This window comes from Merops nubicus, unplaced genomic scaffold (genome assembly GCF_000691845.1).
Source record: "Merops nubicus isolate BGI_N331 unplaced genomic scaffold, ASM69184v1 scaffold2514, whole genome shotgun sequence".
Classification (NCBI taxonomy): domain Eukaryota; kingdom Metazoa; phylum Chordata; class Aves; order Coraciiformes; family Meropidae; genus Merops; species Merops nubicus.
Window position 1 is genome coordinate 111597 of NW_008603422.1, and position 27007 is coordinate 138603.

A 27007-nucleotide genomic window follows, 5' to 3' on the forward strand; every position below is an offset into this window, starting at 1 on the left:
ATTTAATGATCTTTTCTAGCAGTTTTCTAACCCTTAAGTATGTTATTCTTACATCTGCTTACTGCAGAAAGATTACAGCTGAAACAAAGAGAATGTATGCCCAAAGATCCAGAATTTAGATCAATATATATTTTTATATAGTGTACCATTAAGTTTTAAAATATTCCCAAATGCTAGACTACCTAAAAGCCCATCGTTTGTATAGAAAGTTATAATTCCAAACTAGAAGAGCTTTTCAAAGACCTTATGACAGTCATTTTATGTCAGCTACTGGCTGGGGTTTTGTTAAGCCCATCTCTTCCACCTCTTTGCACTGAAAAATGCATTCTCAGTAACCATGTAGTACTATGAAATACAAGAAAAATTCTAAGGCATAAAGTGACCCTTTTCTGGAATGCAATGAGAGAGTGAAGGTTATTTCATTAGCTACAGCTAAGCTACACACATTTGTGTACAAGTCCTAGAGTAATTTTTTTTTTTTCATTCAAAAATAGGTATTGAATGTGTGTGCAGCCAGCTTCCTCTTTAGTTTATTTCTCTGTATCCCTGCAGTACATGCCAGCAGATCATGTTGTATAACTAAATTTTACAGAAAGAACCTGAATTGAGAATGAAAACCAGTGTCTTACATTATATTTTCTTGAAAAAGCTCATTTAATTTAGAATGATGTATACTATACTATAGACTAGTATTGTTTATTTTGTTGATAGTAACAGGACAAGTGAATGTATAACAATTTACATAATCAAAACATACCGATTAATTTACAAACAGCAAAGTAGTTACGTAAACTCTGCATGACTATCTAATATTTCACTTTCTGAGGCATCCTTCCAGTCCATGTAATAAGGAAAAGGGTTTGATTTATGGAACATGCAGATAACAAAGGTTTCAAGGAGATTAGCATCACTTGAACAGTTAGGCAGATCTTCCAAATGTTTCAAAAGCGAGTAGATCATTAGTAATATATTTGTTTTTCTCTCCAAAGCAAGAGTTAAAGAAAATATTAATGCATCACTGCACTCAAAGCCCTTAATATGCTGATATTCAATACAAATATTAAACAGCATTTGATAGAATTAAATAAGTCATGCAGTGTGAACTTTGAGAACATGCTCTTTCACTGAACACTGAATGACCATGAGTCACAGTATAATGCAGAAAAACATGCAATAACCTATTCCTTTATATGGTTGAAAAGAACTGGAAACAAAATACATCGCAGATCTAGTGCAAACAGTTCTTTAACTGCCCATTATTTTACATGTAAATGGTGATATTCAATATAGCTGACGATATTCAACACAGCTGTATGCAATATAAACATTTAATATTTCAGACTGACAAAAAACTTAGAAAAATCAACATGAGATCAGGATAGGTCTTAACTGGATAAAGTGGCAGCTCCAACTTCTGTTTTATGTATTTATAAGTAGGTCACAGTTAATTGTTCAGCTTTGTATGTAGTTTAGGTGGCAGTGACCAGCTGACGGCAAACATCCTGAAGATCTCTGAAATGTTTAGATTCCTAGTGCAGAGAAGCACTTCAGAACAAAACCAGCACAGTTGCTGGGCTGCATTTTGCAGATATGCTGACCCTCTTGTACGTGACCTAATCCCTGGGCTGTGCTCCTTGGTTTTATTTGCTTAGATCTCCACCAACCAGCCCCTCAGGACTAAAGCTGTATCTATTCATGTAGCTGCTCTTTACTAGCTGCCAATAACACAACTAACTCCCGCAACATCAGAAACTTAGAAAGCAAATGAAGGCCACACTACATAAGTAACTATCACTGGCTGCAACCTTAAATCAGCCTGGGGAAGATGCTATTATGATGAGAAACCACTGCTGAATCAGTTCAGATACTGCACTTAATTATCATGGCTACATGATTTCTTGACTGGAGGCTGGGGCTCACAATCAAATTTCTCTATTCTAAAGAAATGGTACCAAATTTACAAGGAAAGAAAGCAGAAATTTCAGGACACAATGAAAAGGACAATAAAAAGTTGTACCAAAGGAAACAGCAGCAGTAAAAACATTTTCAATGGCATTAGAGTATATTTATAACTATATTATATAAAATACAGATTGCAGATCATCACAGAAACCTCACCAACAAAATAATTTTGAAAAATTATGGAATAAAGTGGTGTGGAGGGAAGAGATAAAAATAAAAGGCAGGCATGGTCCAACTTTGTAGATAAATTAGTAGGAGCTGGATATTTCTGAGTATCCTAAGGTATACAGTGACAAAGAGATACGTGTGAAGGATTAAGTTCTGTACCAAATAATTCCATTTACTAAAAAACTTTGGCAGGCCTGTGTCAAGTTAAGGTCAGTTTGCCATCCTATATATGGACTTTCCTTGCTCAAATGCCTCTTTGGTGGTGGCTTTGTTTTACTGCAACTAACACGACTTATATATCCCAAATTCATATATAGTGGTGAAAGTCTTTTTCTGATGGAGTATGTGGGCCAACAAAATTGCTTTTACCAGCAATGTTGCGTATTAAAAGCCAGTAACAACTCTGACTAGTCTAAATTACATGAATGATTGTATAGAATTCAAGTAATCATTTCCAACAAATCACAGACAGAGAAACAGGGCTCTGCTGACCATTGGTTACACACATCTAGTACCATTTTGTCAAAAAAATCTCAGTTGGACTACTTTAACTCTTGAACTCAAATCTAGTTTCCACCCTTTGAGACAAAAGGTTGGGGGTGGGCGGGATAAACAGAAATAATTTTCCATAACTGAGCATACTTATACTCTTGTTGAAGAAAATATACTATGCCACATTTAGAAGACTACCTTTATATTTGGAGAATTCAAAGTCTAAATTTTTTAATAAAATCTACAATTCCATCTGAAGGGCAGAGAGGGGACATGAAATGCCATGAAAACAACAAACAATAAGCTTTAACATATGTTAAAGTAACCTATCTTACTGTACTTTAAGACCCTTATTCTTGTCTTGTTCAGCACAGAAGCAAAATTCTTTCTACATACCTTGAACTTAATTGTGCTCTTCCAACTAAAGACTCCTCTATGGTCACATGCAGCTGATCACTAACTTCATATTAAAGTGCAAGCAGATACATTCAACAGTGAGAATTAAATCTTCTAAAACTAGCTTCCCCTAAACAAATAAGGTTAATTTAGTATGTTTTATATATTAAATGTAACATCTTCCTCCAAAAACTAGGTTGTATTGGAAAAACATAATTTATCTTGGAAGAAAAGAAGAAAGTCCTAAATCCCCTAAGTCACATAGATCTTATTATTTTAAGCAAAACCATCATGGAAAATTTAAATATGAATTTCCTAAAAAAGCGCTTTTCAGCAGCCACAAGAACCATGCCAGGTCAAAAGCACCTACTCAGGACTTCTAAAAGCAAGGAAATAAAAGTGTCATAGTGATGGACAATTTTTCTCCATCAGGCCCACAGATAATTTGACAAAACCATGTTTTTAGCAGCATTAGAGGCCATTAACACAGACTAAACAGTTTTCTTCATGACGAGCTCATGAAAAATGCTGTAGATTTTTGCAGTGCCTATTGGACACGTGTAGCTGGATATGTATTATAAAGATATTATAGAACTAGTTAACATCACTGACAGGTGTAGTTTTGAGTATATTTTAACTAGACAGTTTAGAATTGCCAGTTACTGTTTCATTGGATGTTCAACTTCATAGGTGGCATTCTGAACTAAAAGTACAAAACATACTGCTCATGTCCATACATGATTACATTAAACAGCTAATTGTAGATTAATATAGTTATATAAATCTACACACCTAGTTATTAATATGATGCTACAATACTTTTTTAAAAAAATAGAATGATATTCTGTATTTCATTCTGAGTAGCCTTGTTTATGTGGTTTTTTGTTTGTTCATTTTTTAATAACTATGCCTATAGTATCTATGATATCTTGAGCAAAATCTTAAAAAGGAATGCACTAGTGTAGATCCAGCTGAGATACCTCAGTAGAACATTAGTCACTTCTCTGCAGCAAAGGCACAAGCTGAGAAAAGCAAAGTTCCAAACAAGGTGCAGAAGGAAAGGGGAAAGGGAAATTTCACAAAAAACTTGTTAAGAACCTTATTCTAAAAAGCAAAGTACATTCCTATTGCCTTTTTTTTCACAGATTGTCTCCCATAATAATGAAAATGATGCAGCTGTTTTAACCACCATGTGGTGGGTTGACTGACAAAGCAACTTTGCATTATTAGCTGCCACACTAGTTAAATATGAACTACAGAGATGAAATTTTAAGTCCATCACATTCCCAATCAATGGCAGTCTATTACTGTCTCCAGTGAAGCTAAAATCTCACTCTGCAATAACAGTTCTTAGCCAAAGAAACAGGTGGTGATGAAAAATTCCCTCATGGAACAATACCATATCTCAAACACACCAACAGTATTTGGGTTCACCTAAGATTTTTGAACCAAGCTCCTGTCATATTAAAAACTTAGAAAGCATCCATTAAATGCCTGCACAATGTATGCGACAACAATGTTTCACTTGTATTGCAAGCATGTCTTCTTTAGACTTATGTGAGCCTTAATAGAATGTCACAGAGTGAAAAAAATGTCAGTGATTTGCCTTGTGATTGCCAAAGCAGATGCAGCAGACTAGATTAAGAGAGCAATGAAGTTTGGCTGTTTTGTAGAGAATACATCACTATACAAACTACCGTTCCAGTTTGAAATATGAAAGTTTTGTAATAATTTATAAATTGTCACCCCCTTATTAGAAGTCCACAGAACAGGCAAGAAACAAATAGAATACTTTTTAGCAAATGATGATGAGGATTAACAACTCTGTCAAAATACTCAACACTGCAACGCTATTATCAGCATACTGAGGACTTTTGTAAACAATGACATCAGCTTGAATTAAACTAAGGAAAGAAGCCAGAAGCAGTTATAAACTCCAACACACAATTTACATGACATACATGAACAGAGGAGCAAAAATGTCTACAAATACCAAAGCAGAGATGAATGCACAAGAATGTAGAGTACTCATATGAAGAAAAACAAAACTGATAGAGATCACCAGCACAGATGACAAGAAATTTGTAAGTTTTTATTTTATACCTTTCTCGTTCTGGTGAATGCAAACTAGTATCTGGTCTCAAGCAGTTGGTACTAGCACTCCTAGCCCTGTCAAGGGAGGGCTGTAGTTCACTAGTGCCAGTGCATTGCATCCAATGGTAGAAGAGAAAGAAAAAGAAAACAAAGAAAGGAATACCATGTTAGATATTAACTCATAAAATAATGCTCTCTTTACAGAAAATGTAGAATCAACAATGATTTAATTAAGGAAAACAAAAAAGCTGACCAGATGACAGTGCCAAGATTTGTTTAGAAAATAAAAGCAAACAAAAGACTGCCAGAATTTTTTTTGTTAGGTAGTTGAAATGTTTAAAATTGAGACAGAACAACGTCCACTTCTAAGAAAGTGGAATGAATACCAAACAATAAATTTAAACCCTTATTAACAACAGTAAATTTTTAAGACAACATAAAAGGATGTGATACACTATATATTATGTGAAATCACTTTACAGCGAAGCTTATTTATTCTGCAAATCCATCTTAGGTACCAAACAGGAGGGGTGATGAATCCTCAGTTTCTTACCTAACCAGTAGGTCATCTCCAAATTTCGGTACTTGTGAATTAAGGCAATCACGAAGGAGTGAAATATCCTGTCTAATCACAGATTTGGTCTTAGCACATGCAGGAAGAGTTGAGCTTTGTAAATTAAAATTTTTTAAACAAAATGAAAATAAATTTGATATGTAACCAAAATCTTATACACAAACAAAAGAATGTAACAATGAAAAACATGCAACACAAAATTTTAACAGTGAAGACAACTCTACCTAATACAAAGTGGTTTGGTTTGGGGGTTTTTATAATGTTAGCTGTAATGTTAATTAATGTATTTAATGTAAATTTAATTAATTTAAATGGTTATATGAAGTTATTGTAGGATTACATCTCTGTTACGAAAACTGTATGAATTCTTTATTTCTTTAACAGGCCAAGACTATTTGTTTGAGAAAGGAACTAGCTACTTAAAGGGGACTCTCAAGAGCCTTACCTGTATAGATTCCAATGAGTACCATTTTCTAGTAAAGGCATCTTGGGTGGTAATGTTTTATAGTGCCTAACAGAACTTCTTGAATATGGTGGAACAGAAAAGAAAACAGAACAACAGAAGAAGATGCCAGAAATAAAGACAGGTAAAAGACAAGATTGACCATAATGTAAAATAAATGCATAATATTCTACTACATTTAATAGCTGTATGAGTAGGTTTCTCAATGTACATTTTTTCTCAACTACTGTGACAGCTATCTGGGGGACAAAATTTTCTATTTATACTTTTGTTAATACAGTCTGCAAACTCATGACAATGCTAGTACAGCTCAGATTTTTTCCTTGTAATGAAAGTTATCTAAATTCCACTTATGGAGACTTTTAACTAAAACATACAAGCTCTTGTAAAGGATTAGGTGGAAATTAAACTAGATTTGTATTTCTCTTGGTGATGCCTTACTTAGACCTACAGAGAGTTCAACCACTTCAGTAGCAAAGTATGAAAAGTTTGCTAAATCAGTGATATATAGTGTCACAAACTTAATTATAGATATATTAGCATCTGTCATTTTTCAGTGTAAGTCTTTCGAAAGTAGCATATCAGCTTCAAAATCTAGCAGTAATTAAATGCTATCAATAATAAGCTAATTTAAAAACCTGGATCTACTCCATCAGCCAACACAGCAGCACTCTGAGATGTTACATGACAACTGTCTAATATCGTTTACAGCATACGAGATTTTAGAACAGGACATGTTTGTTTTATTATCCAGCTCTACTCAATGAAAAAAGGAGAAATTTAAAGGCGGACAGTGGCTGCCATTTAATAGCTAAAGGTTAATAACCAAGTCCTAACAAATTGTCACATACCCTACCAGAACACAGCTGCAGTGCTACTACGGGAAGGACCAGTAGCCTTGAGGATTTTGCAGCTTCTAGAACAGTCTGTCCTAATAGGACATTTTGATTCCTGTCATGGCTTGGACCCAGGCACAGCAGACCAACATTACAAATCCAGCTGTGTCACAGACAGATGAAACCACTCTCCTCCTAGAAACCAGTGTTTGTAAAACCCTGAGGAATTTGAAAGAGGAGCTTTAACCTTTCACGTACGTGTTCAGCACTCACCACTGCTAACATCTCTACTAGGGGCCACTGATGCTGCAAAGCTGGAATAAAGGGCTGGTTGTCCATCAGGTCAATCCTGGCATACCAGCAGGTATTATCAATCACAGTGGGTGTGATCTAAGACATGGAATGTGACAACCCATGGTCTATGGCATAGGTGTACATGTCCACCCACCATTTCTGCTGCTGGTCAATAGCTGCATACAGATGGCCAGGATGGACAGCTAGGATTTGTCTTCTAAATCAGTGTATTAAACTAACCATATATCTTAACTTTGTAGCCTGGACTACCCCATGCTAATACTTCTTCCATTTAACATTAAACTCTGAACATTTCTTTCCCATTTTAAGATGAAGCTGTCTCAACAATTAATGAAAACATTGTTCAGCAAGCTGACTAGAAAGCAAAGAAAAAGCCTTACGTTTCTCACACAAATAAATGTTAGGCCACTACAAATGAGAAAGGACAAAAGACTGCAAACAATGCGCAGACCAAATTTTGTTGAAAGGGTTTTTGAGACTCTTCAGCCAAGGATAGACCCTGGATAATTTCTGGGTATTATTTAAACTTGGATTAGGCTGTATAAGCCTCAAAGAATTAAAAATCAATCTATTGTTTTCTATTGCCCTTATATTCACCTTCAATATATTATTAAAACTACCATTCTGTTTTATAGTATACCATTACTGTTAGTTTAAAGAGATGAATTTGTTACTTTTCTTGAACATAAAAAAACCCTCAGCAATAACTAGAATAAAGAAAAAGGCAAGGGCTGCCCTCTCTGAATTCAGTGTAGACAAACTCTGTTGCTGCCCATGCACAATTTTTAGCTGGTGAACAGGTCAGACTGGTTAGCAGATTTGTAGAACTACTGGAAACCTATAGTGGCTGGTCAAAGTGCATCAAAAGCTCATAATACAATATTTACTTTGTGAATTAAGTGACAATTTAATCACTGTCATTCAAAAAAATCTAATGAAAATCATAATCTTTAAGAGGGAAAGGAATAAGCAGAGTTGGAGTCAAGGAGGGGTGTGAAGCTATAGAAGATGCTGCAGAAAGGGAAAGGACGCCGGAAAAAAATTGCTATTATATGACAATAAATGGACTTAAAATAACAGGGACTTAAATTATTAACCTTTAAAACCTAAAATGTTGAGGAAAAAAACTTTTTCTGAAGTATGAGATTGAAACTCTTTCTACTGATAATAAAAACTTTAACAGCTTCACTGATGCACAGATTTTTTTTTTGTAATATCATATTTCTTATTTTACCTTTATACTATTGTGCCTTAGAACCCTATCACAGCATCTCTGATGCTGTTTCAAATTCAATGAAGAGAATTCAAGAAAACCAAGCCATATTAAAAAAGCCCACTACTCCATAGGGGACATTTCTACACCAAGTAAATTAATAAGGTAAGACAACATAGTTTTAAAAGTTTGATGGTTTTAAACACATAGCACTGATGTAAAAACTCAGCAACACCCAGATCCCAAACAGAAAAATACTTGGTTGAAGTAGTTGAATAGTTCACTACTTAAACCTGCATTTTTATGGATTCTAAATGGAAGATTTTCTACACAATCTGCCATGTATTTTTTACAAAGTTAACAGATGTGGTGGAAAAAAAAAAAAATTAAGCAGGGCCAGAATTAGATTTGTTTGATAAAGATATTTCAGTCCCATTTAGTTTCACAACATTGGGAAGAGTTGAGACTGAGCTCCAAGGTTTGGAATGAGAGATTAATGAAGACTGAAGAGAGCCCGAACTAGAAAGTTTATGTCTGGATCTAACTCATGGCACAATTTGTAGATGCAAAGCAAATAATATTTGACACCTCAAATCTGGGGTTCCCAATGAGCCCTCATTAATTGCTGCTCTTTCCTCTACAAGTGACAAAAATCAACAATAGATTAGGCATCACAACAACTAAAGATTGTTGGCTTGTGCGTGGCTGTAATATAAACACAAAAATGCAAACAAAATAAAACAGAGACAACTAAAAAGGGGTGTTTGAAATTATAACAACACTGTCATGCATTGGGAGATCAGGAGTTCTGTGACTAGACAGAAAATCCAGCACAAAATACAACTGCAAAATCAGAATGTCTTCAAATGCCTTAATCCATACTGCTGAAATTCACAGACACATATACACACCCCAATCTGAATTAAAATGAACAAAAAAGAACAACTGACACTTGGTTCACAATGTACTGGGAAGTTCTTTAATTACGGGGAGTAAATACCACTATGGAAAAACGTTGGGCACACAAAGTATAGACAACTAACCAGACGTGTTCATCATTACCAAATTCCTGTATTTACCTGATGGTATGTAGGCACTCTGCACTTCTTCCTCGTTTTGCTCTGGGCAGCATAAGAAGCTCACTGCACAGACAGGATGGGTGGTGAGTGAAACAGATATCATTATGAAGCATTAGATGACATGGGTTTATGCCAATGATATGCAAATGAAAACATAAAAAGAAACAAGAAGCTTCCACCCAGGTAGACAGTCTGATAATGTTCAAACCAAGACTGCACTTCTCAAAATGTATGAGCCAAAACCCGCCTGTGATAACTACAATTTCAACAAATTTCTATCAGCATGGCACCTCATCTTGTGGGATTTCTCTTTTTAAAATTCAGAAGTCTTGTTTCTGAACTCTTCATGACAAAAGGAATCCATAAAACAGCTGCATTTTTCTAATAACCGCCTTTCTCATGAACTATTTAATGAAGAAATTCTTTAGAAAAAAAGAATGATACTCAGTGTTGGTTGCCTTTTTTTTACTTTCTAAGCCACAAAAACACACAAAAAGCAAGGGAGGGTTTGCTACTAATTTGCTGCAGATCAGTTTATGGGAAGAGTAACAGACACCCTTTTAGGAAAACCAAAAATATATGTTCACTGGAAATACTACAGTTGGCCAAATATCAACTAACTCATAGCTCTTGACAGAATATTGCAATACAATCCCATGGTAACAAAAAGATTGCTGATCAGCCAAACTTGTTGCTTCACACTGTTTCCAATTGAGAAAATCAGCTGTCTATTCTGTTTTTCATTTACTGTAACCAAACACATGCTACAGCCAGCAAGATGGTAAAATTAATACATACTTATGCCTATGGTAAAAATGACTATGGTATGAAATATCCTTTGAATTAATCGTGTAGTTTTACACACTTCAACACAATCAGAAAAGCCAAGCTCCAAACCTCCTAATTATTATTATGAAATAAAACCTTAACTTCATGGAAACATGCTATTTTAAAAGCAGCAGAGAATCACATGAAGTACTATGATGACAAAGAGAGAAAAAAAATTACAAAATAGATAAAGTAGCAGTTCAACGTGTTTTGTGCTTCATGCTCTTATAAAATGACCCATTTAACTGATGCATCATAGGTAATATTTATAAGGAATTCTGAATTAGGCAACTTGAAATAATGGCTTGTGAGTCACGTGTGATTTTTAACTTTGCATCTGGAACCACTAGCCTGATTTTGATGGAACAAAATGTATTATAGTGTAAGGGGTTTTTTTAGGTAAATTTCCATTCATAAGCTCAGAGGACTGACAGAATTTAAATGTAGGTTTCCAAATTACAAATAAATACGCATTTTAGGAAAAATAATTACCCTTTCCTTAACAATAGATGCAAAGTCCACAATAAACCATTAATATTTACTCTACCCTTGCTAAGACATAGGGTATCTATTATAATTGGCCCACGGCAAACAGCAATATAAAATTCATCCAGAAAAGGGATATAAAATAGCAAATCCACCATGAAATCTTCAAGTCGGAAAAGCAAAGCAAAAGAATCCATCACAGTAAATTACTGATGTCAGAAGATATAGTTCTATAATAAATTGTCTGGTTTGAAGACAGTTAAAGAGTATTATTCTAATACAAGTGTTTTCTAATACTCACATTAACGGATTTTATTTAGGAATAAAAGAAACTAAAAAATGGTCATGCCCTTGAAAATTGGATGATAATCCTGATGACCCTAATTTCAGAGCAAAGTACTGCTTGACTAGGTTTCCTAATAAAAAGCTTTTCCTAACAGATTTATATATATACATACACATGCAGGTGTATGTATGTATGTAAAAATATTAAAAAAAAACATAAAAGTGGACAAATCAGTTCCACTGGAAATTTATTACACCACATGCTTTAGTAAGACAATATTATAATTATTTTTCAAAGATCTATTTGGAATATTTAATATTAGTTTAGGACCAATACCAGATGACTGAGCAACTAATCAAAAGTAACCAGCAACTGTAATTTCTGCCCTGTAACTACTGGGTCATCACTCAACTTTCAAACCTAGGTTACATTAAGTACCTACACGTGTGTTACTGGTTTAGATTAAGGGTTCAGTAAATGAAGAACACATACTTATGCTGCTCTTGATACTAATACATAATACTGAATAAAGATTTTTTTTTTTTCTTTTAAAACCTTGGATGTGACAGAGAATCTTCCTCAGCAAAAGCTGGTTTTGTTCTTCCCTATGATGCTGCAGTTATGCACTGAAAGACAGTGAGACCTGGAAGAGTTAAACAGTTTACACAACTGAAGAAATCTGGGGGAAAGATGAAAGGGAAAATAGGGAAAAAGGAAACCACTGCAGACAAGATTATTACTCAGAGAGAGTAAGCACATGGACTCTGCAAATAAGCCAGGTCCATCCTTTATGTCTGATCTTTAAACTTCTGGAAAGAGTTTTCTGAACACTGAAAAGAAGTGAAGCCTGTGTCTTACTCCTCTGAACGTATCCAGCAGCCCATTGCTGCTGTGGCTCTGGTCCAATAGCTCACTTCCAAGAGAGCTCCCCTGCAAGCCTTGCTCTCCAAGCATAATCCATGTCTATATCATCAATTGTATCACGGTTTGAGGCCTTACTAGAAGAAAACTTTCTAGACATTTAACTGTCTATAACTACTGAGAAAAGCTATTTTCTAATGTCTCTTCCTGTTGAGATCTGCTGAGTAAGAGATCTATTCAACAAATATCTTCAGGAATATTTTGAATATATCACTACTTCCAAGAACTAACAACATGAAACATTTGCAACAAGTGGAAATTACTTGAATTAGCTTAACAATAAATCTGACTACTACATTCAGTACAAGAATGTAACTTAGACAATTCTGTACATACTTCTTGCCTGCAAAGTTGAATTTTAAAATGTTCCAGAAATAACTAATTCCCATATGCATGTTATCACCTTAAAAAGGCAAACCAGGCAAGTTCATATATAAAACTGAACTAGTTTAAGTGCAAAAGCCATCAATTATTCAATTTCTATGTTCCTTCAAAACTGGACAAACAATTTCAGGGATTTTTAAGGTTTACTTTTTACATATTTTTACATCCCTGTGAAATATATGTTCTGTATTGAATTTACCAGAAAGGTTTTGTCATCCTTAGTCATTAAACCCAGTAACTTACTGCAAAAAGAAAAAAAATCCAAAGACATTACTAGGACAATTGATCTCATGTGAATGTAAAAAAAATTGCCATTATAGTTTAGCTGTATCATTTTCTTAAAGTAAGCAAACAATCCACAAATACTGATAGCCTATGTGGCTGTCATCACGTTTCTCAAATACTGAAGTACCGTTTTAAACTCTTCTCAGGTCTAAAGAGAAATCCTTGTTTCCTCCTATTTTATTAGCATATATTCCTAGACACTTGAATATAATGCCTACTAGGAAAAACCAAGCATTGTCTGAGGAGTACTGCCACTCCATGTGTTACAGGGAGAAATGTGTACATGTCACATGTCTAAGACTGGAGATTTTTGCTAATTACCAACACCACAGTTACCCTTGCTATGCTTGGGTACTGTACCAAGTTCAGCAGAATGTTATGTAAGCTGCTGTGAGACTGCACATATAGATGTCCAAAATCTACAAGCACAGTAATGGAAATCATAGCATATGCAACTCCCAACCAGCAGGAATGTATGCCTGGTATTTTGGCTACTGAAACAGATAAACTCTGAGTTACAAGAATAGTTACAGCATATTTGTAGATATGGTTTTCTAGGAAAAAAAATCTCTGGGCTTCATTCATTAAATAAACTGCACAATAGTCTAGAACACACACCCAAGAACCTTTGGTCTAGACGTGCGCTATTACTCAGTGCAAAGTTTTACCAAAAAATTAACCATGACACTAGATTTGTTAGTTAGGACTATTTCTTCCCTTCCCCATTATCATCAGTTGTGTTTCTACTGAACACTTAAAAATTAGGCAAACCAACAAAGACATTTCTAAACTTTTTTCCAAGTTCAGGCTGGTAATGTACCTTTCCTGATCAGACAAATACTGACTATCCACATCTCTGGATCTGTAATCAACTGGAGTTCTGGAGGCATCATGGTGTCTAGTTGGAGAACGTGATCTTCTCATTTGATGAATTTCATCTAAACTCCTAAAAGGCAGAAATACATATGATAATCTTATTTTCTCATAAATGACACAGCTTAATGGATTACAGTAAAAGTTGGTTGAACCAAGGTTTTCATCAATAAATTGTTATTATATGACTTCTAAAAGAATATTGAATCCAAAGATTAAAAACCCTCATACTGCTAAGTACAGAAAGCAGATATTTCCACCATATTTAGAAGTATGTGCCTCTTTCTGCGTACACTGATGGATTCAGTAATGGCATTTCAAAGCCTGTACTTAACGAATAACTGAAATAACACTAGAACTGGTAATATCTCACATGAAATTAAGTTTTATGCCTTTGTAGATTCATAATGAGACTTCTAAAGAGCAGATTTGGGGCTGTCAACTTTTTGTAGGTATCTCCAAGTATCCTTTATGAAATTCTGGGAGAAGATATGGGAACTTGCAGCAGATTTTATCAATCTCAAATTGTTATACAAAAGGGATACGTTTTTGTATAAACGCAGGTAAGTTCTGACCTCCATGACAGCAATTTAAAGCTCTCTTCATATGGAAAAGAATAAGAAAAGGAACTACTATTTGAAGGGCAGATTCTTCCTTTAGTTTAAAAACTGACATTGGAGCAAGAAGCGTTAGTTCTTCTAAGTATAAAATGAACGGATGGGTGGAAATGACTACAAAATATTTCATTTGTGCATTGTGCTTGTAGATAGAAAGATACAACAAAAGCCCATATAGTTGTTGGCAAAAAAACAGAACATGGAGCTCTCATTCTATCTATTAAAAAAATGAGTCAGTGCCAGAGTCTGTTTTATGTATAGCCATACTCTTCTATCTGTTAAGAATGCGTTACTAACAAATGCAACAGCAAGTGATTTGGTGGATAGTGAAATAGCTCCATTTATAAGAACTGATGAACAGAAGGGGATGCATCCAGGGACTTAAGCTTACAAAATTTCAATGCACAAAAACAGTGTATTATATTGCACTGAGGATGAAAAGGAAGAAGCAAGATCATCAGAATTGTCAACAGGGAGAAAAAGCTGGTTTTATAGATTATACCATCATTTTGAAACATCACAGATCTCTGGTACTAAATGACCAGTGATGGAATTAAAAAAAAAAAAAAAAAACAGGCATAGAAACAATGGAAAAGAACAGAATGATAGTACAGAATCTTGCACACAAAATTCAGCAAAGGGCAGCTGTTCAGTAAACTACTCCAGCTAGTGGGCAATAATGTTACTAGTGCAACACTTGAAACTCATGCAGTAATTCAACACCAAGGTTTCCTGGAAATTATGGGGAAAGGAAGACTAGTAAAAACAGGGTTTTTTTAAGGTTCCATGAGAGGGTGCAGGAGAAGCTTACTGCCCTCCATAATAAAACAAACAAAATCAAGAGGGTCTAGCTGTGTGCTTAAACAGTCTGCATGGCACTATTCAAAAAATGCATATAGCATGCAAATTAAAATCTCCAAAAGGATTCTCCTATTAATAGGTTGTCTTAAAATCAGTAAATGCAGAAAATAGAGATTTATGCATCACCAATTCTGTAAAGTGTTTTTTATGTCTTCCTTTTAAAGTGTCACATTATAAATACAATTGGTATTACTTGCTGTTACTTCAAAATTAGTTCAATTCATAGGTATTACACAATTTGTACATGTCACTGTTCTCCTACAAATATACTTAAGTGGTTTCACAAAAGATTCAGTCACTGACTGAAAAAAACATTTCCAAGCATACATACTAGTTATGGTACACAGACGTTAAATAACAAAGAAAATATCACTAATAGAATAGGTTAAGTCCTATAAAGTTACAATTCACCCCATGAGTGCTCTTCAATAATGAAAAAAATCATGCATCGGGTTCAGATACTATTCAGTTCAGATACAAAACAAAGTTTTAAAATTGTGAAGAAATGCTCAGCAGGAGAAAAGTTAATAATGACAGAATACACAAACTGGAAACCACCCAGAGTTTCACTAAGCTGTGATGCCTACCTCTGTAATGGCACATTTGGTAAACGTGAACGGGTCCTGCCCTGATCATCACCACGGTGAGGAGATACAGATCGTGAACGATGATGTGCTGCTCTTTGCTGTTCTGGCACAGTTAGCGTTGTGGATTTACTTTCTCTAGTGCTAGGCCTATAACCTACTGGCAAGAGGGCAACAAAAGGAAATTAGAGAATAAAAGTCTGAGTTTGGAAAGAATTCAGATGGGTAGTCCTTCCAGGAACACACATCTAAACATTTACAGAACTTCCAAGTTGTCATTCAGCTGTGGTACATCCCAACATGTCATGCAGCCAGGGTAAACTACTAGCATTACCTTTAAATGTCTACATCTACAGGGGTAGAGAAACTGAGATCAGTTTCATTATGTACAGGAAGCGTGGAGGATACAACTGAAATAGTTTTCTGACTTGAGGAAGAGTACCCAAAGTAACTTGTATTTCAAAATTGTCATTAGGTAGCAAATATTTGAAAGGAATCCAAGCAACATAGGTTTACCTCATCTAACAAATGGAGAAAGAATGCTTGTGTATGACAGCATAGACTCATCCAGGACTGCTCATATATAAAGAATCCTTCCGAGTCTTGTTTCAGTTAAATACAAAGATGTTCTCCAACTAAACTTGGCCAAAGCCACCTATTTTCAAAAATTATGAGCATTTAGAATAGATTATATAGAATATTTGGTATTAGATACTCTGCACAACATTTTATCAGAATACTATGAAGAGTGGTGAAATTTCTTGTAGTTAATTATCACAGAGGATTTAAAAGAAAAAAAATAAAATCAGCAGGATGTTAGTATGTCTTAAAGCATTGATATTCCTCTGCCTTTTTCCACAAAGAAGGCCGTTTGCCTTGTTAGACACTTTGAAACCCATCTTAAAACAGACAATGAAGCTCAGTAAAATGAGTGGCTTTCAAAATGTGCCTGTTATCTTTCCAAAAGAGCCTCAGGAGATTTGCTCACTTCACTTGCTTGCTTCTAGACATTAAAATTAGATTACAATAATCCCTTGACAGAAATTCCCTTAATGACAGAAAGGTTCATCGCTAAAATCATCCCCTAATGACTTCACAAAATACTGTTTAGATCCCAAAATAATAGTTTTGCTGCTTCTCTGGATTTAGGTAGTGTTACATCCCTGTGATGTGTTATTTTCTTCACGTAAAAAAGCAGCCTGTATCAGAAATCTTTCCATGTAGGAAAAGATCATGAATTAGTCACTCAACCATCAACCAGATAAATTAAATAAGTTGTACTTTTTAAGGATCGTGTTATAGAGTTCCAAATTTGTTTTTTTCATATTTTGTATAATTTTTGTAATTTTTCTCTGATCTTCTACTGAATTCTTACAGCCCTCTTAGAAGTGTGGCCCATATGCAGAGTTTGTATTAGGCTTGGTGTGTATTCAATGACATTGAATGACCTGTTTAGTTCCAAAACTGAAGCCTGAAAACAAACTTCATGAAGCATTCATGCCTTTTTCCCCCAACTGTGCATCAGTTTGCCAACATATTCTGATGGACATCTAACTTATCTGAATGCATGATCTCATTATCAGACCTGGAGGAAAGCACTTTGTTAAAACAGAGAGTCGCAATCCTAAAATAAGAATATCTTTCACCATAGAACAGGTTCATCTTAGTAACACAAAACTGAGAAGAGGGACCTACTAGATGATGTATTTTATCATCCAACAAACTCTCGGACTGTTTTGCCTGATTATACAGCTTATAATATGGCCTCCAGAACTGTGTTCACCTTTTGTACAGTACTGAACTTGCAAAATTTATCCAAAGATAACAGAAGAGCACCAAGGTGCTGTAGTAGCCTACAGTAGGTTTTACCTTTACACCAACCCTGAAGCAACTTCAGTAAATAAAATTAAAAAACAAGGTTGTCTTATGATTTGTTTTTAATATACTTAATACTACAAATACGATAGGGCAAGGCACATAGGAAGGAGACAATACTGACAAAAAAAATTAGACCGTTTTATTAAAGACTTTCTGCTTACTGTCAGCTAGAAAACAAATGCAGAAAGACCTTCACAAGTTCTGCTGTCATTTTGTCCAACTTTGTTTCTTCTACTTCATAGTATAGCAGCTGGTGTGAGAACATAGGAAATTATTTTTTTCTTCCATTTCTTGAAGCAGAGGGGATGAGGTTAATAAATCAGGGAAACAAGAAGCACTATGAGTACTGATAGACCTTAGAGTGTATGAGTGCACCGAAATAAAAGCACTCATAACTAGAATCTATGACATAGCTCAGAAACGTACATCGAGGACAATGACATTGAGGGCACATATGCATTGCTCTCAAACAACACTGTGTCAAACAAAACACAAAAACACATGTCAACTAAAAGTAATGAACACAATTTCATATTTAAAATGTGACATTACTCATGTTTGGGGAGGGTGGGAGCTATTGTTTGAAAACCAGAGAATACTTGGAGAAAAAACTTTCGGGAGGACGCACTTGTAGCTACAGAACAGCGCTCATAGTAGCTAGAAAATCTTAAACAGCATTTTTAATAGCAAAGCTGGATTGAGTACTGACTGCAAAATAGACCTGTAAAAGTTGATACCACGCATGAAAGTATCTACCAAAGTTTATCAATCTTTGACAAAGGAGGACTCCAATGTTTCACAGATTTTGATGCACCGCGATGCTGGAGTACCATACCAGCTGAAAAAGCATTTCACAGTTGTGTAACAGAATTACAAAGTATGAGTATCCCCCTGACCTCAGGACAAGGACCAGGTACAAATTTTTAAGCAAAAAAGGGACTCTCTCAGAACTTCAATGAAGATCCCCTCATCTCATGTACTAAAGTTGCTGCAGAAAATGTATGGATTTTTTTTTGTCACAGACAGAAAAAAAGACATGACAAAAGCTTGATGTGTTCCCTTTCCCAGGATAACAAAATCTAACTATTTGCTAAAAGATACTTCATTTTCCAAACAAGCTTGTTTTAGATAAAATTCTGCCATCTCTATCAGAAGGAACACTAGTTTACATTTATTCAACACTAAAATCAAAGACATAAAACTTCTTTCCAAGCCGCAGGCAACTGCATTGGAATACATATAACTTAAATATAAAAAAAACAAATATAAAATTCAGTTTAAAATATATTTCTCGAGTATTTCTAGTTTGCCTAAAAAATACACCTAGGATTATCCTGTACAGTTAAAAATCTGATACCGAACAATTTTATCCTATATATTCTTCATAGCCAAGCTATCCAGGGAACAATATCGTAAACTTGTGCATTGTACATACACAAAGCTTACAGAACAGACAGAGCAACAGCAATTTCACATTTATCCTAAGTATTAGCTCAAGTATTGTCAAGCTAGTCTAATGGCATCCATACTTCCACAGTGACCACAACAGTGACAGCAACAATAACATTTCCTCATAATCTCAAGCACAAAGGCTCTGTGCTCTCCAGAGTGAGCAGAGAATTTTTTTTTTTGCATGGACCAGCATGATAGCAGCACTCAAGCTTATGGTATGTTATGTAGAAGAAGTTTCTCAGTTGTTTTTGGGAAACTCTCAGGTGTGACATGAAATAGAAGCTGGATGGATGATGAAAATGGTTCTAGCAAATGTTTGATACCAGAAGTTTGTTAGTTTTTTAAACAATACAGACAGTGACAAGGTGTTGTGTTATTTCACCCTGCTGCTACAGTAGGAAGGCAAGTACAATGCAGCCATTTATACAGACTACCTACAATAGAAAAATAAATTGCTCTGAAGAGTTACCTATAGCATAAGCAATAGAGCTTCTTAAAAAATAGTCTTTGGGATACTGCCCAGTCTATATCAGCCTTTTCTCTTTTTAATTAAGTTACTGAAGTTTTGGTTAAAAAGACAGGCCTCAAAACAGGTTTGGTTTTTATTAGATTCATTACTGATCCTTTAGTGACCCTTCCTACATACTCAGCATTGGTGAGGCCACCTCTGGAGTACCGGACTCCCCAGTACCAGACAGACATGGAGCTACTGGTGTGAGTCCAGCTCAGGGTCATAAAGGTAATTAAGAGACTGGGGTATCTCTTATATGGGGAGAGTCTAAGAGATTTAACATTATATTTTCTTCAAGTAAACATATGTGAGCATACCACAGCAACCTTCCAAAAGTCAGTTCTGTTAAAGATTTACTTCCACTTAAAGTTACTTTCAGCTGTTGATATAAACTCCTTTTATGAACAGCTCTATGAGCTGATTTGAAAAAAAATATATATCACTGCAAGATACAACTAATAAATGAGGACAGTACAGGTATATGAAGATACATTTGTGCTATGACAAGGGAAAAATACTTGTCTTCAAAAAGTTATCAAGGTGCCATTATTTTTCATTTAGCAGTCTTTACTTCCCTTGACAAGCAGCAATTCTTCGCAGCTCCTGAAACCTCTACAAAAATAATTTTCTGTTATTAATAAATGCTAATACTGCATTTGCCATAGCAATTGATAAAACATTTGTAATCATAATTTTAAGGATTTCCAATGTTAGTTAAAATAGCCAAAATATTTACATCATTCCTTTTGTTGGTGACCAAGTGAACTTTTGTGCTTCTGTATTTTGCAGTTGTCTGCTTTTTAGAAAATGAGCAATAATCTTGTGAAAATCTTGATATATTAAAGAGGCAGAACAACTTCCTTCCCTCAGAATATTTCAAGAAAAAGAATAAATTAACAACCATAAAAATAAACCTTTAATAAGGAGAGAGCTTACTTATCATATATAAGTACCACGGTGGATAACGTTGGCAAGGAAGTACTAAAGGAGGGAAAAGGTGCTTTAAATGGAAACATTTTCTTCTGTGTCATGTTGTAAATTTAATGTTGATATTCTTACTTCTGTTGAGAAGGAATATGTTAATCCTAGACCGATCTATTTGAAGCCAACAGAGGCTATGCCAAAGTGGTCAAAGAATGCACCTGGGCTGCATCATCATCCTACGTTATGACATTTGTCCAACATACAGACATTTGTTGTTTCCTCCCACACACACACCTTGCAGGAGAATGTGTGGGAAATCTGGACCATAGAAGAGCTGCAGTGCTCTCTGGTGAGGTCCATAGTGTTGTGGGGTAGAAGGAAAGAGGCAACAATCCTGCAGCACAACAAGTAACTTACAGGCAACTAGTTTTAGCAGAGGAGACTTTTAGATGGAGAAGATACTTTACTATTCACTCAGTGCAAATGTAGGTAGCAAGAAGCCCAAGTCTCAGAAGATTTAGCAATTATACAAAAGGTTGGATAGGAGGGTAGAAATTCATATCTGAACTTGGTGACCAGGCACATTTGTGAACTTGTGTCTGATTCTTGAGCAATTCAGCAGACAGTGGGATGAAAGCCTATTGCTACAGATAAATACTGCAATTTTCTACAGTAATCTCTGAGAACGTTTGCATTCTTTAAAGGCACACCTGAGCAAGCACAGTTCAATGAAATTTCCTACGACTCAGTTACTCAAGTGTTGACTCAGTGAATAGAGTCCAATGCATTCAGCTGAACATTTCTGAACTTTTCCTGCCAGATGGAAAATGGTTTAATGGCAAATGGATGACTTGAAGAACTGGCAGTTAAAAAAAAAAGCCACAATTCTTCTTACAATATACTGAAATCTTAAACGTAGGTAAGTCTACACAGATATGCCAGCATCTACATTGCCAACTAAAAAAATTAAATAACAGACAGGAAAAAATATTTAGAACCTAGGATTTTATTTTAAATATTCACTCTTTCAGCTGATATAAAAATATCAAGATTAATCATTTCATTAAAGCAAATGTCATTGCTAGACATAACTGAACAAATTTCCTTCTTAGTAACTCAGGCCATGAGTGTATCAAAGTAAGGGAAGAACCGAACCAACATCAAACAAAGAAGAATTTGGGTCAGTAAACACTAAAAGGATATTGCATTAATAAAATGTTTGATTTACCTGTATGTTTATATAATTAATAACTAAATTGACAGATTAAATATTTTAAACACAGATCACGAAGACAGAGAGCTTTCAAAATCCCACCATGATTTAATTCAGTGATTTTCATCAGGAAGATACACAGAAAAACTCTTAGTGCTGGCAATAACATAACTCAGTTTGGGACAATTGGGAAACACATTAATCTGTTTTGTGGCAACAGCCAAATGGAAGTAGAAAAATGTAGTAACCAAAATGATCCTCAAGATTTTCAGTATGTAAGGAATTGTGAACCGTGCACAATACTCTACAACTATATTATTTATGAACATTTAGGGTAATGATAGTTCATGAAAGCTTATGAAAACTATAAAAGATACAGCCATGCTACATGCATCTTAATCTACAGCCATGCATTCTCAATAAAGCCCATGGAGACTGCATAATTTCTAAGTTTCAAGCAAAAAGCAAAATAAAAAAACGCTTGCAAAAAACACTGAAATCTTAAGTAGTATTTTTAGATTATTTTTAAAATTTAATTCATATTTTAAATAATGCTTGACATGTTACACAGTAAAAAAATTAAACACGCTGAACCATCCAGTGGTTCACATATGAAGAATGACATATAAAAGAAATATCAATGAATGAATAGCAGAACCTTGTCATTCACCATTACTTAGGACAGATACCATGGAATAATCAGGGAAACCGTGGGTTTTCACAATGCACTCTCCAAAACCAGTATCCTCAATTTTCCAAAATGGTATAAAGAAAAAAAACCAAACAAGCAAAAAAGAAGAAGAAGAAAGCAGGACCATGCTGTTCACCCACGCACCTGGAGGAACAACTCCAATACCATCATCAACATCATAATCTGAGATGTCACTATCACTGATTGGCCGAGATCCTGCACAACAGTAAGGTAAACAAATACCTGAACATCTGGTCGTGTCATAAATGTAAAAATATGCTCATTTATTGTACTACTGAAATTAAAAAGATTTTAAGTCTAAACAATAGAGGAGAACTGAACTGCAGTGATTGACAGTGACATTTCACAAGATAGGTGAGTCAATTTAACATCTTACAGCTGCTGCGGCCCCCTTTCCCCTTCTCCTCCCCTCACATCCTCAGTAATCCTCTACTAGAATAGTTTATCTTACTAAACTAGCAATAAGTTACCTCAAAGGAAAAAGAAATACTTATGTGCTATTTCAGTGAGTAAGCTGAATCAACTCACTGAACAGGAAAGGAGAGGTGGCAGCATATGGTGAGAAAGCAGAAGAGGAAACAGCACTGCCAGCTTTTAGAAAAGTTCAAATATCTTATGAAAACTAACCTTTAATTTGGTCTTTCTATACATATCCTCATGCAGCAGTTCAAGCAGTATCACATTTTTATAATTCATTCTGAATGTGCACCAATTTGCTACATGTTGGCTGGAATGAATGACTTCCATGTTTAAGAAAATATAGAAAAATAGCTTGGAAACATATTTTAAAATTAACCTCTATGTCCTTCATATTTCTACCTAAATCTTACATTCATTTAAATGAGCAGACATGCTACAATAGTTGGATATTTAAAGATATTCATTATTTGAATATGCTTCATACAAACCTGAAATCAGACTCATCAGAACAACTGTACCTCCCAAATACACTCCTAAGTTTTCTCTTTGCTGCAGAAGTACACTTCTCATCTGCTTGTATAATAAACATATTGGAGGTTAAGACTAACTTTATGATGAAGTGTTTTTAATCCTCTTAAGTCTTCAAGGACTTTCTTTTTTTAAATAGAAAGCTTTTAATTATTAAAGAAATATCCAATAATGGTGAATTTCATCCTTCTATTTGAAAGGAAATTCTATGAAATAGTATTTTTACTTTCCCTATATAAGTTAAATACTGTTCCTCCATATCCAGCACTTCTAATTTAAAATTTAAAACAGAGTAATGGAATTTGGACCTACTTTGTAATTTTTTGCTAGTGCTTTCTCCACCATGAACATGTCTTCTTGGCATGAAAGGTGATGGCTGAGGCAGAGGTAGTGAAGATTCATCATGTGTCTGTAGCTTATACCAATGTGGTTCATCGTCTAAAAGTGCTGTCTCCAGCTCTATAAGAATCTAGTAGAAAAATTATCAGGTTTTAATTTTACTTCCAAGGCACACACAGAGAAACACATATGTATTCAAAACTAAACAACGAACTCAGGAGAAAGGGGATTGTGTGTATCACCTCTCCAAGAAATTCACTCTCTTCTTCTTGTACTCTTGGCTGATCCCATACAGTTATTTCAAGCATTCGTTCTCTAAAATCTCTCCGATGTACATGTGAGTACAGAAAAGTTTGGTTCCATTTGGGCTCTAGACTTTTCTTTACTGTTTTGGTCCTCCTTTTACTCTTATCACTGAAACAAATATTTGTTGTAAATTGTTTGTACAGATAAATCACAAAATGTCATCTGCTCATTAACACTGCTTTAATATTTTCTGATTTGATAATGCCTAAAAGAGAGAAGTATTTGCTATAGAGTGGATCACATTAATCCAAAAGTCCACAAAGTTAATTTGATACTGACCTGCACAATTCAAGTGCAATTTTTTTGTTATACTTCATTTAGCTATAAAAAATTATAAAAAGGATTATTTATTTCATAAGCATCATTTAAAAGTTGATTCAATACATGGTAAATCACAACACAGTTTTTTAAACTGAAATACTACCTTCTGTCTGGAAGAAAATACATTTTTACATAGGGATTTCTGGGGCGTCCATCTACTCTTGGTGGCAAATCTGTTGCTTGCAGAACGTTTACTATTAACTGATGTCCCACCTTGTCATACCACAGTTTAACCTACAAGAATCAAGTTATGAGAAAACATTACTGAAAAATGTAGGGGAAAAAAAGATTTTTCAGACTGTATCACAATAACCACAATGTAAAAGTAACCACTGTTTTTTCCAAGAGACAATGAGAAATATTTTCTTCTAAATACTTTAATATTTAATTAAGTTAGCTGGAAAAGATGATGGTATACACCGAAGACTTCTGTATTTACCACAGCTGAGTAATATGGTGGTATTTGATTGTATTTACAATGTTTAATTGTAAATACACTGAAAAAGGAAGTCCTGACTGCAACTAAGCTCAAGTCATAGCTGACGTCTACTCTGATCTGTCATACAAACATAGTTATAAAAAGTATAATAAACAGTGAAATCATTTAGGAGAATCATAATGTTAGGAATTTTTTTAGCTTGCTGTACACTTAGAAATGAATATGATCAATATAAAAAAATATAAGACTGTAAAGAACAAAGTGTAAGTATTCACAGCATATTGAACAAGCATAGCTTCAATGAGTACTGTAGCCAGTTCCAGGATGTAATGTGTATCTAAATCAAAACATATTGCTGATCTTAAGAAATTACTGACTCTTAAGAAATACACAGCTCTTCAAACGCTCCCGTAAAGAAGATAAAGTCACACTAAGCTTGTTAGCTGCAGGTTACTGGGCTTGTACAGAAGAGTCACAATTTCCAAAGCAAAGGTTATAGGATGACAATTTAAAAGACACTGTTATGGGATCCTCTCAGTGTAAATTCTTGCACTCTTTGCTGTATTAAGACAATTCTTTACCACTGCTGTGTTTAGTTATGGTTTGTGAGCATGTGCAGAGGGTCTAAAAAAACACCTGAAATGATATTAGTCTTGACCAAAACAGACATTTCTCTTGACCTTCCAATACACCTTGGGAATGCAGAGGCTGAGGGACCAGCACTTCAGAGATTTTCATTAACTCAGAAAAAACAAAATATGCTCACAGAAAGCTGCCCTGGTAGGACCTGTGGTGCATCCCGTAGGGCTCCAGGGCTGGTCGGAGATATAACAGAAATAGAAGGCCTTTCCATCTTCTGAGATTCAAAAGAACTTGAACCTAAAACCAAGTGAGAAACACATGAACTTTCCATCCAAAAATCTGAATCAAATTTGGATAATTTATGAATTGATTTATCTCTTATTTGTATAAAGTTTGTATTTATACACAGTATAACAGGATTAATACACAGAAAGATCTTAAACTGATGTAGATAGCATGAGGAAAAAGACTGTCTGGATACCCTTACCTCAGGTTAAAGCTGAAATTTTTTTTGTTTATTTGTAGTAACGTAAGAAAAAGTGTTCCTCATGTAGCAGTGAAAAAAATACTGTCATCTCAGAGAATCACATCTTCCAACCCAAATTATTCTATGAATCTGTGATCTCAAACCTTTGATGAATAAACCCACATCTGTTGTATGGATTACACTTCAGTGGTCTATGAAATTTTAACTGCCAAGGAACTGGCACACAGGAAGGTACGCAGGACGTATCTGGCATGGATGATGCTCTGGTGCCTGCTGGACATAGGAGTTCACCAGCGAAGCAGAGCCCTCACTAGTGAGATAAGCTCACGACAGATATAACAACACTTAGTGGCCCCACAGGACCCAGTCTCAGTGAAGGTTTCTGGCTGCATCTCAGACCAGGCTCAGGTGATAAAGGACTGGGAGCCATAGCCCTCACATGTCTGTCACGCTGACACCTTTTTAAATGATACAGTTCGAAAGAAAACCGCTGCTCGGAAGCATGATACACAAATAGTTCACCTAACCAACTTTTTTTTGTTAAGAAAAAGAGAAACAAGAACTCTGGACTTAAGATGGATGGTGCAGGAAATGAAATCCTGACACCATCTGTACCTTTGGCAATCTCATATATATTTTCCGTCTCCTGTTAGGGCAAGTAAGTGTTCGGGGCCACAGCATGTGTATTAGTATGGTACTAACCTCCAAGATATAGAAGAAAACAAGAAAATTCTGACTGAAATCTGTGTAGCCTTAAGCAAATCTATGTTTCGAATTTAAGACAAGACAAAACACATTGAATTTTGCCATAGAAAAACCCTGGAGCCAGTGCAGTCTTAAAGTGCTCACCTTTCAGAAAATTCACAGCTGAAATGATTATGCTATGTCTAAGACCATGCTTAGTGAAAGGGAACAGGTGTGTACTCACTGGACTCTAACGGGGGGTGAGAAGTCTCAGGTATCCGTGGAATATCACTAAAACATGAAGAGACACATAGCAATCAGAAACAGAGACGACCTTCTGCTGTGACACTGGAACGTTTTTTTTCAGAAATATGGATCTATTTCTGTTCTAGTGGGTTATAAGGAAAGAAAGGGGAAATATTTAAAGACATACTTTCCACACTCACTAAAATCCTACTAATGCAAACTACTTCTTTCAAGTTAAGGAACTAGCA

The 27007-nt window shown here is 35.1% G+C and overlaps 1 protein-coding gene across 1 annotated transcript in view; it reads right to left on the reverse strand.

Moving 5' to 3' along the window:
• LOC103771341 (regulating synaptic membrane exocytosis protein 1-like) overlaps positions 1-26804 on the reverse strand; it is a gene marked incomplete at its 5' end in the record, with an annotated part of 130017 nt that extends 103213 nt beyond the window's left edge. Inside the window, 11 exons of the mRNA XM_008938634.1 lie at positions 5122-5211; positions 5666-5779; positions 9593-9655; positions 13603-13728; positions 15721-15877; positions 22531-22602; positions 23668-23824; positions 23937-24108; positions 24425-24555; positions 25527-25639; positions 26758-26804. Coding sequence (XP_008936882.1) covers positions 5122-5211; positions 5666-5779; positions 9593-9655; positions 13603-13728; positions 15721-15877; positions 22531-22602; positions 23668-23824; positions 23937-24108; positions 24425-24555; positions 25527-25639; positions 26758-26804 — 1242 coding nt within the window. The remainder of the gene's footprint in view (positions 1-5121; positions 5212-5665; positions 5780-9592; positions 9656-13602; positions 13729-15720; positions 15878-22530; positions 22603-23667; positions 23825-23936; positions 24109-24424; positions 24556-25526; positions 25640-26757) is intronic.
• Between the last annotated feature and the right edge of the window lie 203 nt (positions 26805-27007).